Source organism: Sorex araneus, chromosome 2 (assembly GCF_027595985.1).
Source record: "Sorex araneus isolate mSorAra2 chromosome 2, mSorAra2.pri, whole genome shotgun sequence".
Lineage (NCBI taxonomy): Eukaryota > Metazoa > Chordata > Mammalia > Eulipotyphla > Soricidae > Sorex > Sorex araneus.
In genome coordinates this window covers 11,728,418-11,742,148 of record NC_073303.1, presented here as the reverse complement: position 1 = coordinate 11,742,148, position 13,731 = coordinate 11,728,418, and the positions used below count along the sequence as shown (strand labels likewise).

The 13,731-nt window shown below is 46.5% G+C and overlaps 2 protein-coding genes across 2 annotated transcripts in view; both read right to left on the bottom strand.

Annotated features, from left to right (window-relative positions):
* Positions 1-2,936: 2,936 nt before the first annotated feature.
* On the bottom strand, positions 2,937-7,035 carry ARMH2 (armadillo like helical domain containing 2). The gene is made up of 2 exons (XM_055124319.1): positions 6,741-7,035; positions 2,937-3,412 (listed from the first exon to the last, which is right to left on the bottom strand). The coding sequence occupies exons 1-2, from the start codon at positions 7,033-7,035 to the stop codon at positions 2,985-2,987; spliced, it is 723 nt and encodes a 240-aa protein (XP_054980294.1). The 3' UTR covers positions 2,937-2,984.
* A 2,995-nt stretch (positions 7,036-10,030) lies between these two features.
* The window catches only part of RIPOR2 (RHO family interacting cell polarization regulator 2), a 139,049-nt gene continuing 135,348 nt past the window's right edge, over positions 10,031-13,731 (bottom strand). Inside the window, 1 exon segment of the mRNA XM_055124317.1 lies at positions 10,031-12,315. Within this exon segment, the coding sequence (XP_054980292.1) occupies positions 12,215-12,315 (101 nt within the window). The 3' untranslated portion in view covers positions 10,031-12,214.

The window sequence follows — 13,731 nt, the reverse complement described above, 5'->3', positions numbered from 1 at the left end:
CCCTCGACTGACAGCACACACAGTGGTTCCGGGGCACCGGACACGGGGGGGGGGGGGGGGGGGGGGAGGGGTGAGACAGCCGCCCGGAGAGCCCGTGAGTGCGCTTGCCCCTCGGCAAGCCTTGATTTTTTACAATATGGGATGTAGGGGGTTGAACCTGGCTTGGCAGAACCCTACCTACTGTACTCTCTCTCTGGTCCCATCTACCAGATAATCTCATGAGTTATTTTTAGAATTATTTCAATTTTATTTAAAAATTTGTTTCACTTTTTGGACACATCCAGTGCTTAAGGCTTACTCTTGACTCTGCTCAGGGGTCCCTTCTGGTTGGCTCAGGGGACCATATGGGGTGCCAGGGGATTGAACCCAGGTTGGCCGCATGCCAGGCAAGCTTTGACCTGTTTGTGAAATGGACTATAAAATTCTTGTTCAGTACGAGTAGAGCTCTTGCCTTGCATGCAGCTCACCTGGGTTCGATGCCCAGCACCCCATGTAGTCGGGTCCTCCAACTCTACCATGAGTGGTCTCGAGTATAGAACCAGGAGTGAACTCTGAACAGAGGTATGACACCCTCCCCCCACCCCCAATAGTAACCAAAGATTTTCTAATCATTGTCAAGAAAGAGGTCTTTGGGAGGGAATGGGAGTAGAGCAGGTAGCCTTGCATGTGGCCAACCTGAGCTTGATCCCTGGCACCCCATACTGAGCCCCCTGATTCGTGAGTGCAGAGCCAGAAGCAAGCCCGGAGCACTGCTGGGTGTGGGTGCCCCCTCCCTTCCCCAAGAGTGGAAAGGAAAGAGACCTTTCACACTGATTGCACAGGTTAACAGCATGTATTAAATTCCCTTCTCTCCCTAAATCCTCCTAAAATCACAGTAAACTACGAAAGGCATAATTTCATACTGACGAAAGCTAAAGAGCCAAGAGAAGATAAGGGGGAAAGTGACAGTGCAGGCTCTGAAGGAAACTCGGAAATGGCATTATCAGCCATTCCATTCATTTTTACAGTGCTGGTTTGCAGGTAGATATTCGTGTGTGTAAATGGTGCATATTTGAGTGTTTAGTACAACTTTTGAACTAGCAGGAGATTGAAAATAAATGTAGAGGTGTGGTTATGTAAATTGTAGGTCACCAGAGGTGTGGTTATGTAAATTGTAGGTCACCTATAAAATGTTCCGTCTGGGCCAGAGACATGTTCTGCATGCAGGAGCCCTGGTTTGATTCCCAGCGCTGATGGTCCTCTGTGCGCTATTGGGAGTGACCCCTTTGTTCAGAACTGGAACTACCCCTCGGCACCCCCAGTGTGGGGAAAAGTACAGCACGTGCAAACACTGGTCATATAATGGAATACTCCAGCGAGTAGGAAGAGGCCTCTAGGTACGAAACCTCGACTACCCACAGAGACGGTACAGGGGCTCGGGCGCTCTCCTTGCATGCAGCCGACCCCGTACAAGTGATCCTGAGCACAGAACCGGAGTAAGCTCGGAGTACAGCTGGGTGTGGCTCCAGCACCAAAACAAACCTGACTTTTGCTGGGGAGGGGGACTAATTAGCAAGGTTTAGAAACATAAACAGCAGAAGAAAGCCAAGATAATTAAAATGGGACCAGGAAACTTTTTATAGGCTTCTAGGTGATGGGGAAGCTGAGGGGTAAACCACAGCTCAGGCAAAAACAAGTTACGAAGGCGAAGGACCCCAAATGACGGCAGCTGGAGGGAAAGGGGAGCACAGGGAGGAAAATAAGCAGGCCCATGTCATTTGTGTCATTTAGGTACTCCCCTCCCCCACCTCCCGTTTGACTGGCAACACCCTGAACAAACGGGTGCTTATCATTTAAGTACTTCCCCCACCCTGACTTCCCACCAGGGTTTGGCCTGGAGCTTGCACTCCTATCAGTTCCCCCAGGCGGCTCTGATGCGCGAAACCACCAGCTTCTGATGACCCGGAAGCAGCCACAGCTTCCAGCTGTGTAATATTAACAGTGGAGGGAGGGTTGGAGTGATAGCACAGTGGGTAGAACGTTTGCCTTGCATGCGGCCAACCCGGGTTCGATTCCCAGCAATCCCATATGTCCCCTGAGCACGGCCAGGAGTAATTCCCGAGTGCATGAGCCAGGAGTAACCGCTGTGCATTGCAGGGTGTGACCCAAAAACAAAAGGAACAAACTAACAAAAAAGTGGAGGGACAGGGGCAGCGGCTGTGTCCAGTTGAGGGATGGCAGTATCGGGTTTGGCATTTCTAATTCTTAACCTAAACCTCAGCTGCAGTACTGCATTTTGGGGAGCTTGGGGTTGGTTGGTTTTGGGGTCACACCTGGTAGTGCTCAGGGCTGACTCCTGGCTCTGAGCTCAGGGCTGACTTCTGGTGGGCTTGGGGGGGTATATGGGTGCCGGGATGGCCAGATGCCAGGTAAGTACCCACCGTACTATCTCCACACCCCCTCCCCCCCAAGATAATTTTAAAGCAGTGCCTTTCTGAAATTTAGTTATACAGTAATGCAATAATTTTCTTTGTGTGTGGGGGGGGGGGGGCAGAAGTCTACCTGGCAGTGCTCAGGGTTATTTACTCTTGGCCCTGCAGTTAGCGATCACACCTATTGCTTTCGGGGGACCATATGGGATGCCACTGAGCAAACCGGGGTCTCTGCAATGCCAGGCAAATGCCTTACCCATAGCACAATCTTCAGCCCCATGGCAAGAATCTTTACAGATTTTCTTTTTTTCAAACTACCTCTTGGGGCCGGATCCATAGCACAGCGGGTAGGGCGTTTGCCTTGCACGCAGCCAACCCGGGTTCGATCCCCGGCACCCCATATGATCCCTCAAGCACTGCCTGGAGTAATTCCTGAGTTCAGAGCCAGGAGTAACCCCTGAGCATCACTGGGTGTGACCCAAAAAGAAAAAAAAGAAACCACCTCAAGAAAACACCATCTATTAATTGTTTATTTTTTGTGGTACCAACAGCTGCATCCTGTAAGTGTAGAGATTAATTTCGGTGAAAGCCAATGAGGAAATAGAGCACTTCTGCGAAATTCTCAGGCCATCCGGACCAGTCCTCGGAAGCTAAGGTTTGCAGACTATATTTCAGAAATCTGCAGTTGCTAAGCTCCTTCACCCAAGGTAGGTTGTTGCAGGTCAGGATGGAGAGAGCATAGCAGGCCCAAAATTTCACGAGCAGGTGCTTGTTTTTCTCCTGAGTGCTGCTGTACTCCAGTTTGTCATGAAAAATATTTGTGAGGCCGGTGAGAAACTGCAGATTCAGGGCTTTTCCCTGGCTCGCCGGATTTAAGTAGCTCCAGTAGGCCACGCTCTGCAGAAGCAGGATTTTGGGTTTGGGTCCCATGGGCTCATCCAGCAGCAAGTACGCTACTTTCCTCATGTGCGGAGTTGCAAATCTGGCAGCAGTTGGGCCTCCTGTAAAACAAGCATGCGCATTTCTAGAACGGTCTGGGATATGGAGGAGGGGAGGGACAGTTGAGTGCTCATATTCCTGTTCTATACAAGTGACCCTTGGGCTACTTGATATTGCCCTTTTATTTTCCCCAAACTCATGTGCTGGTGGGATGAAAGTTGCCTTGTATGGGCATTGAGAAAGTTGCATTGATCAGCATGGAATAAAAAATAAGTTCAAATTTTTGTTTGTTTCTTTGGAGGCCACCCCTGGCTCTGTGCTCCAGGGGTCACTCGTGGCAACACTCAACGCACCGTGACGGGTGCTGGGAAAGGCGTTGGGTTCATGTGAGGCAAATGCCTTAACCCCCTTTCCTCACTTTCTGGCCTGGTGCGAAATAATAGAAGCTTTAGGACATTTTTACCTGAAGGTAACTATAGAATAGAACTATAGAATAGGATACTGGAACGATAGCCCAGTGGTAGGGCGTTTGCCTTGCACGTGGCTGACCCAGGTTCGATTCCTCCGTCCCTCTCGGAGAGCCTGGAAAGCTACCGAGAGTATCCCACCCGCACGGCAGAACCTGGCAAGCTCCCCATGGTGTATTCAATATGCCAAAAACAGTAACAACAAGTCTCACAATGGAGATGTTACTGGTGCCCGCTCGAGCAGATCGATGAACAACGGAACCACAGTACTACAGTGCTATAGTGCAGGATATTTTTACTTGGAGGTAACTGAAAACCTGGCAGTGTTCACCTAGCATTCGGAGTCCCTCAGAATCTCATTTCTGGTTCTCTCTCTTCAACACCTGAAAAAAATACCAGTGCTTAGGAGCCAAAAGGGGAAACCGTGGGGCCAGAGCGATAGTACAGCGGGTAGGGCGTTTGTCTTGCATGCGGCTGACCCGGGTTCAATTCCCGGCATCCCAAATGGTCTCCCAACCACCGCCAGGAGTAATTCCTGAGTGCAGAGCCAGGAGTAACCCCTGAAATCGCTGGGTGTGACCCAAAAAAGCCAAAAAAAAAAAAAGAAGAAACCACAAGGGTAATCTGTAGAGCCAGGGTCCGACGCGAAGGAGGGAGTTTGCACTGTGCTTTCCCACTCTCTTCACTCACCCAACTCTTGCAGATCTGGAACCTGCATGATCTTTTGTTTGTTCTGGGGCTACACTGGTGGTGCTCAGGGAAGCGTGCAGTGCCAGGCAGTGAGTCCAGGGCTCCTGCATACGGTCCCCTGAGCATGGCCCGAGTCACTCTGGAGCATGCACTAGGTGTGGCGCCCAAGTCCTCCCCGCTCTAAGACAGACAAATCTACAAATCGGCACTTAAGACCTACCAGTTGGGCTGGAGCAATAGTACAGCGGGTAGGGCATTTGCCTTGTATGCAGCCGACTGGGTTTGATTCCCAGCATCCCGTATGGTCGCCCGAGCACCCCCAGGAGTAGATGAGCTCAGAGCCAGGAGTGACCCCTGTGCATTGCTGGGTGTGACCCAAAAAGCAAAAAAAAAAAAAAAGAAAGAAAGAAAGAAAGAAAGACCTACTAGTCAAAGCCTTCTAATTAGATGTAGTGGCCAGAGAGATAAGACAGAGGGCAGGGCATTTGTCTTGCAGGTGATCAACCCACGTTCAATCTCTGGCACTCCATGTGGTTCCCTGAACCCTGTCCCCTGAACCCTGTCTGGAGTGATCCCTGAGCACAGAGCCAGGAATAATCCTCAAGTATGGCCTCAAAACTAAACTAACAACAACCAAAAACTCCAACCATAACTAATGATTATCGATAAAATAACAGGAGATGTATTGTTGGGTAACATATCTAAAGCTTACATCACTGTCATCCCATTGCTCATCGATTTGTTCGAGCGGGCACCAGTAACATCTCTCATTGAGAGACTTACTGTTACTGTTTTTGGCATATCCAGTATGCATGGGTAGCTTGCCAGGCTCTGCCGCTTGGGCTCGATACTCTCGGTTAGCTTGCTGGGCTCTCCGAGAGGGGTGGAGGAATAGAACTCGGGTCAGCCGCATGAAAGGTGAAAGTCCAACTGCTGTGCTATTGCTCCAGCCCATATTGTTGGGTATTGTTGTTTAACATCTCTAAAGTTAACATATCTAAACATCTCTAACACATATCTAAGGTTTACATATCTATACATCTCTGAAGTTTACAATCCTGAAATTTATTAGAAAAAAGATGGAGTTAATTTGGACTTGACTCCTTTGGGCAGTAGGGTTTGCTTATTTGTTTTGGGGCGACACCCGGTGTTGTTCACGGCTTACTCCTGGCTCTGGGCTCAGGGATAACACTGGTGGTGCGGCAGGTCCAGCGTCTAGACTGCTGTACTATCTCTCCGATCCTTAGGCAGTGTGCTTTCATTCTCATTTATTTTACTCTTATTTAGTTTTATTCTGGGGTGGGAGGAGATTGTGCCACAACTATCAGTGTTTAAGACTGATTTCTGCATAAACTTTATATCTGTTCATTCTCATCAGTGGAAAACTAATTATCAAATGTTTCCTTGTCAATAGGGCCGTATTTTTGGGGGATAAACTCCAACAAGAATATTGAGTTCTGTGGTGAAACTCTAACAACAATAGTGAGTTTTGTGTTGAAATATGGAATGTAATCAAGGTAAAGAGAAAATGAAGTGAAATTCATCAGTTATGCAGGTGGGGGTGGGAAGTTGGGGGTGGGAGTTATACTGTTGTTGTTTTTTTCTTTTTTTTGGTGGTGGAATATGGGCACTGGTGAAAGGACGGGTGTTTGAGCATTGTATGACTGAGACATAAGCCTGAGAACTTTGTAACTTCCCACATGGTGATTCAATAAAATAAGTTAATAAAAATAAAAAAAAATAAGAATGATTTCTGGCTTTTTGTTCAGAATTGACCCTTGACAGTTACAGGTTTCAGGAACCATATACTCTTCAGGGAACAAGTGTCTGGTGCCAGGGAGGGAACGAGGGTCAGTTGCATGCAAGGCACGCTTTGCCTCCTCTACTATGTCTTCAAGCCCCTGATCAAATTAAAAAAAAAAAAACCTGAAGAAAAAGTCACATCTTTATTGCAAAGATGAAAAACTAATAATCGAGGGAAAGGAAAGGTTATTGGAATTTCAAGACCAGAGCTATGAAAATCACTTAGTGTTGTAACAAACAGAAAGACTCCAAGGCGTGACAGGAGAGGGAGCAGAGCGCTTGCCTTCCAAACGGCTGACCCAGGGTTGATCCTTAACACCCCTGGTGCTCCTCCGAGCACCACCTGCTGCAGCCCAAACCCAACCCAACCCAACAGCAACAAAAAAACGTTTAAAAACACCCATCTTAGTCCGGCGGGTGAGCTCCGTACCTGTGAAGGCCAAAAGTCCAATCTTGTAGGCGGCTTGAGCTCTCCTGTAAATGCTCACAGATTCATTTTTCAAAACACGGCCAAATTTCTCGATTTTGTCTTTGTGGAAGATACACTCAGACGAAGGGAGGGGCTCATCCTCCTCTCTCTGAAGGCAGACCCTGTTAAAACGGTCACGGCAGAACTTCCAGAAGCTCTGGCACGTTTTCACAAGGTGCCAGTAAATCCAAGTCCCGGACTGCCTACAGAACCCGCGGACGGCCTCCAGCGCGTGGGCAGGCCAGCGGTGCTCCATGGGCACACCCTGGGCAGTGGCAGAGGTGTGAGGAACGTGGCCGTGCATCACTTAGCAACACCGGAGAACGGAATGTGCAGGGCTAGGGGCCCCAGAGGCTTGCCCAGGTAGGATCTAAACTAGGCCGACTTTCACTTCGCTGGTGCGGAAAATCTGTTTAAATGATGACAGAATCTATCTATCTATCTATCTATCTATCTATCTATCTATCTATCTATCTATCTATCTATCTATCTATCTATCTATCCATCCATCCATCCATCCATCCATCCATCCATCTATCTATCTATCTATCTATCTATCTATCTATCTATCTATCTATCTATCTATATCTATCTATTTTTTCATTGAATCACCGTGAGAGCAGTTACAAAGCTTTCAGGTTTAAGTCTCGGTCATACAATGATGAAACACCTGTCCCTTCACCGGTGTACGTTTTCCACCACCAAAAACCCCAGTATACCCCCATCCCAGACCCTCCCCCCTCCCCCTACCTGTGTGGCAGATGATTTCCACATTACTCTCTCTCTCTACTTTGATTACATCCAATATTTTGACACCAGACCCACCATTGTTATTTGAGATTTCCCCCCAACACTTAGGTCTGCCAAAAAGGCAACATTAGACACTTTGTTTTCTATTGCTGATTATGAATGGCATATGATGTCGCATGGCTGTGGTATCGGCTGTGTGATTTTGGAATTCTGCAATTTTAATAATTAAATCTGGAGGGATTTCTGCCCAAAGCCGCTGGGTTCCAAGATTTGTTTTTGAGTCTCTGGAGCCTGATCAGGAAGCAGAGAGCCTGTTTGTGGGCAGCGACTCGGGGTCTCGGGATCTCGTCGGGGCAGGGGAGGAAAGGGCCGGCTCCACCCCTGTCCCATGAGACCCCGTGTACCTTGTCACTGTGGGCCCAAACCTGGACAATAGTATCTTTTAATACCCCCAGAGAGTCTCTTGCCCGCACGCCTGGCTGTCTTCTCCCTTGGAGGGGATGGGCTCCAGCTTCCCTCCCCACCCCGAGCAGAGCTCCCGGCGGCCGAAGACCACCGGAACCTAGCTACAGCCATGCTGGAGGCCCCTCTCCACACGTTCGGACAGGCCTCATGCATGAAGGTACCGGCAGAGGAACCCAGGTGTGTGTAATCCCATCAACGGCCAACATCCAGAGAGAGACTTAAAAGCAAGCTCTCAGAAGATATCTTTAGCCTTCTTCTCCCTCTGGGAGAAACTGGCAATCTTCTGAGAGTTTCCTGCCCACATGGGACAGCCTTGTAAGCTCCCCATGGAGTATTCATATGCAAAATCCAGTAACAAGCTGGATCTCATTCCCCTGACCCTGAAGAGCCCCCAGTGCAACATCGTCAGGAGGGCTGAGTTGAGATGGACTTCTAAGATCTCAGGGAAAGGACGAAATGAGAGGTTACTGAGCCCGCCTGAGAAATCGGTGATTAACGGGATTTCGTGATCGTGAATACCCCCTGAGCTCCTTCCTATCCTAGGCACCTTTGCTCAGGGTTGGCCAACTAGGAACTTACCTGTTTTCCTTGGAGTCTTCCAGTGGAAACTGAAATTCCTTCCATTGATTCCTTCTATCTATCTATACTATGGGGCCACGTCTAGCAGTGCTAGGGCTGACGCCTAGCCCTGTGCTCGGGGACCACTCCTTGGGGTCATTGGGGAACTAACTATATGGGGTGCCAGGGACTGAACCTAGGTTCGGTACCATCCTGTGGACTCGAATACTTTCTTTTTCATGGGCTGGGGGAGCACCCAGCTGTGCTCAGGGCTTACCTCTGGCTCTGTGCGCAGGAGTCGTTCCTGGTGGTACTCAGGGGGCCATACGGGATGCTGGAACTGAAAGAGCGTTGGCCATGTTCCAGGCAGGATAACCCATAGTGTTGTCTCTCCGGCCCATCAATCTTTGAACTTATTTTCTCATTTACTCTATCTTTTTTGGGGGAGGTGTCACAGGGGTTGGGCCACACCTGGGTACTCAGGGGACATTCCTGGCTCCATGCACAGGAGTGCCCCCTGGCAGTGCTCTGAGACCATATGTAGTGCCTGAGATTGAACCCAGGTTGGCTGCATGTAAGGCAGGCACCTTACCCCATTGTACTATAGCTCTGGCCCCTATTGTATATTTTACACTGAATTCCTTATTTGAATTCCATACACATTCAATCCCAACTTTGTATCTTCACCTGGATGTCAAGGTTTCTCAGACTTAACATATCCAAAGTAGAATTCCTGGTCTTCCTCTAAAGCTGCTGCTTCTGTTTCCTGTCTTGAAATGAGCTATTCCATTTGTCCAGTTATTTAAGTCAAAACTTTTAGAGTTATGCTTGCCTATTATCTGTTTCACATCTCACTTCTAATATATCAAGAAATTCTGTTGGCTGTCTATTCCAGGGAGAAATTTGGACTCCCTAATCCAAACGTAGAAGTATCTACAAAATATATTTGTCTGTATGCTCCAAACATATCAAGTAAAAGCAATTATTAGTATTAAGTGAGTTACCTGGTGAAGATTTACTTCCAAGTTGGATGTTAGTGGCTTCTCTGATGTAGCTGGTGAATACATTTTATTTATTTTTGGGTCATACTCAGTGATGTTCAGGGGTTACTCCCGACTCTACATTAGAAATTATTCCTGGCGGTGCTCAGGGGACCACATGGGATGCTGGGGATCAAACCCAGATCAACTGTGTGCAAGGCAAACACCCTATCTACTGTGCTATCACTCCAGACCCCACTGGTAAGTATTTTAAGGAGGGATAAAACACAAGGAACTCACAGTCTCTGCTTCTAGACATCATAACTATGAAACACAGCTTTCCAAGTAGCTTTACAATAAGCTCTCTGAGTAAACAGTATTCTCACTTAGGGAAAAAAGGAATTTCAAGAGAATGAATTCAAGTTGATCGTGTGGCGTACTAGGTCATGTAAACAGCAACTTCAGAAGGGCGATGAAAAAAATACAGCAGATTCTGTGTAGGAGACTAGTAATTCAAAAATAATTTTTATTATAACTTACATGATTGAAGGCGATGAATACAAATTCCACGGAACTAGAAGTACTCTCCCCATCAACGAAAAAATGTAATGCAGAAGTGAATACAAAAGATATGGAGTGACTTACTCATGCAATATTCAAAAAATAAAAAATACACAAACCAGACAGAAAGATCTGTACCATCTGTGATTTGACTTTCTATAAAAAGAATCATTTCATCACGGTTTCTTAATAAAAGTCAAAAGAAAAAGAATAATTTTGACCATTGGACATAAATTGTAGACTATAGATACTAACTCTAGACTGTACACTGTACCTGAAAATGGAGGATATATGTATATGTATAATATTTATAAATATACAAACATATATACACATTGTAACTTCACAGTTGAAAGAACGCTTTGCCAGGCTTCCTGGCAAACGCCTTTTACTATAAAATGAAATGGGTTCTTTTTAAACGTCTTGCTAAATGGTGAATATTTCAAATGACATCTAAATAAAATTTCATACGAACACGTCCAGAGTACAATTGATATTCCACAATTTAAGTTACACTCACACATATTATTAGGATATCTTGGCATGTCCCACCTTGCGTACTCTAAAGAGGAAGAGGAATTATTTGATAAGAGTTACTGAGGGGTCTTGCATTTTATATTAGCCACATGCTATCCAGAGACTGACACAGTAACCGTTGGACTAACTGTTGATCTAGTTATTTGGCCGAGGATCCACCGTTCTAGTGATGGATAATTTCTCTAGGCAGTCACCCTCTCCTGGGGCATTCTTTTCCACCTCACTGCAATTTTCACCAAGGCAAGGTCCATTTAATTTATATTTAGGGTTTTTTTTTTTGTGTGTGTGGGGGGAGATCATACCTGATGGTGCTTAGGAATTACTCCTGACAGTGCTCAAGGACCATATGCAGTGCTGGGGATCAAATTGGGGTTGGTACATACAAGGCGAGTGCCTCGAGCCTTCAAGCCTTGCCCTGGGTCTCCTCCAGCTCATATGGTCACTTTAATCCTTTTTTTTTTTTTTTTTTTTTTTTTTTTGCTTTTTGGGTCACATCTGGCAATGCTCAGGGGTTACTCCTGGCTTTTCACTCAGGAATTACTCCTGGCGGTGCTTGGAGGACCATATGGGATGTTATTGGGAATCGAACCTGGGTCTGTCGCATGCAAGGCAAACGCCCTACCCGCTATGCTATCTCTCCAGCCCCTCATAGGGTCACTTTAATATCCTCTCTGCTTCCCTCCATCAGCACCGTCGCTTCCCTGGTCTTCCACTTCAGTGAGCATCATCACAACTTTCAAATTCCACCTCTTTTGGTTCTGATTTGTCAGAGGCAAAATGCCTCTACTGTAAAAACGTTACTTAAAAAAGGCTCTTGCTTTTGTATTAAAGCGAACAAATAACCCTGAAACTTTGAGTGTCTTTTAAAAAAATGAGTATGGGGAAAAATCAGTATATGTAGTTCTTTGTCATGAACCTAGCTTTTCTTTTCTTTCTCTCTCCCTTTTTTCCCCCCACTGTAATGAAAACAACTGATTTTGGAATTTTCAGGATCGAAAAAACAAAACCAGTAACAAAAGGCTTGGATAAAAAAAAAAACTGAAGAAAATGTCAAGTCCTCCTAAGTGTCATTTCCCCAAGTTCTGCAGGCAAAGCTTTACTCGAAGATACTCTTTTTCTTGTGCTTCACATTTAAGGTTAAAATTAGGTCGCCGTCGAGGGTGTGGCGTGGGGGAGCATTCAACCCTGAGAAACACGACAGAGAAAAACTGCAAGGCATTTGATATTTATCAAAGTATCACGTGATTATTTCAAGCTGATAGAAGAACGTCCAAAAAAGTACAAAGATGGCTACTTTGAAAATCCCATACATACTAGGTAAGGTGGTTTTTGTTTTTTCACTAAGTATTGTCAGACGCAACCAATGAGGGACTCTATAGAATTCTACCTAGCCCCAGTCTGTTGGCCAAAGGGGCCCGCAGGTGCGTACCGTCACCTGGACTTTGATTCTGTCCTCAGCGGGTTCAATTTCCAGACAACCTCAAGAGGACTCTACAAGTGTCCAACACATTCCGAGGAAACCACAGAACCATCTGGATGTCAGGGCCACTGACGGGCAGCTGTCAGGCAGTGTCCACTTGTTCCTCAGAAGGCTGTGGCCACTTCCGCTCCAGGTCGACCTCCCGCTGTAGCACAGACTCGAGGAAACTTGTCCAGCTGTTCGTAGGCCAGCCGCCCGTCTTCTCCTGGACACAGGACACTGACCGTGAGCACCGAACCCAACTTTTCACTTGTCACTCAGAATCACAAATAGCACTGTGGGCTGCTGTATTTTGCCCATGTTGGATTTAGTAAAGAAAGGATCATTGGGGGCTGGAGTGATAGCACAGCGGGGAGGGCGTTTGCCTTGCATGCGGCCAACCTGGGTTCGATTCCCAGCATCCCATATGGTCCCCCAAGCACCACCAGGAGTAATTCCTGAGTGCAGAGCCAGGAGTACCCCTGTGCAATGCCGGATGTGACCCCCCCCCGCCAAAAAAAAGAAAAGATCAAGTATCACATTATTGAGAAGATGGAATTTTTCTGTGTGTCTTTAATCTATTCCTAATATAGAATACATATTTACTTAAAGTAAAAAAAAAATACAGGATCACTGAAATGGCTTTTAAAGATATCTTTCAATTCTAAGATTTCACAAAGTCATAAGAAAAACAGAATATTGTCTATTTCCCTTTCTCATTAATTCTTTAGTCACTAAGAAAGAAAATTTAAAAAATTAAAATTTAGTAAGATGAAAAGAAATTATTCTCTGTTGTTATTAGTTATGTCATTTTCTATTTTTTGTCTTTGGGCCACACCAGTGGTATTCAGGGCTTACTCTTGGTTCTGTGCCCGGGGATCTCCCCTAGGGGTCTCGGAGGACCAGATGTGGTACTAAGGATCAAACCCAGGTTGGCTGAATACAAGGCAAATGCTCTGTCCATTGTACTATTGCTCCAGCCCTAGTGTTTTTCTAGACAATAGTTCGAATAACCAAGCACCGATGAGCTAATGTCAGAGAATGAAAGATGACTAACTCGAAGTGAAATAGCAACCCTGTGGCTATTGGGGGCAGGGAGGAGGGCTGGGCCACATCCGTCTGTTCTCGGGGCTCGTCCTAGCTCTGTACTAAGGAGCAAGCCCTGATGGAAAAACATGTGGTGCTGGGATCTAACCGGGGTCAGCTGCCTGCAAGGCCAGTGCCTTAGGTCCTGTACTCTCTCTCTGCCCGCCACCCGCCATGGCCATGTGATGTCTATAATTTCACGCTAGATTTATTCCTGCGAAGTCATATGGGTTCTATTTTAAGTGCATGAAGGATTTCAGTCTGGTTTACCTCCACACATTAAATATTGAGCTCTAAATGCCCTTCATAAATGTCAAATACAAGCTTTGGAATTTGGGCTCAGAAGCTACTCAGCTATATTTAAACACATCGTGGTCGTTTCCAACTATCTTTGTCCTGGTGGTCCCTTCTCTACCCCCACTGCCTTCTCCCCCAGAATTTGAGGCAGGTTTCCAACTGTGAACCAATCCTCCTGGCCCTTGGATACTGGTCTCACATCATGGTGTTTTTTTTTTTTCATATCCTACAAAATGCGTCCATGAAACAGGTAAAGGAA

Bases quoted from the DNA above. Each gene is read 5' to 3' on its own strand.
- ARMH2 (XM_055124319.1), bottom strand. From the start codon at position 7,035: ATGGAGCACCGCTGGCCTGCCCACGCGCTGGAGGCCGTCCGCGGGTTC. The intron at 3,413-6,740 runs GTACGGAGCTCA...CTTGTTTTACAG, and splicing joins TGGACTTTTGGCCTTCACAG to GAGGCCCAACTGCTGCCAGA.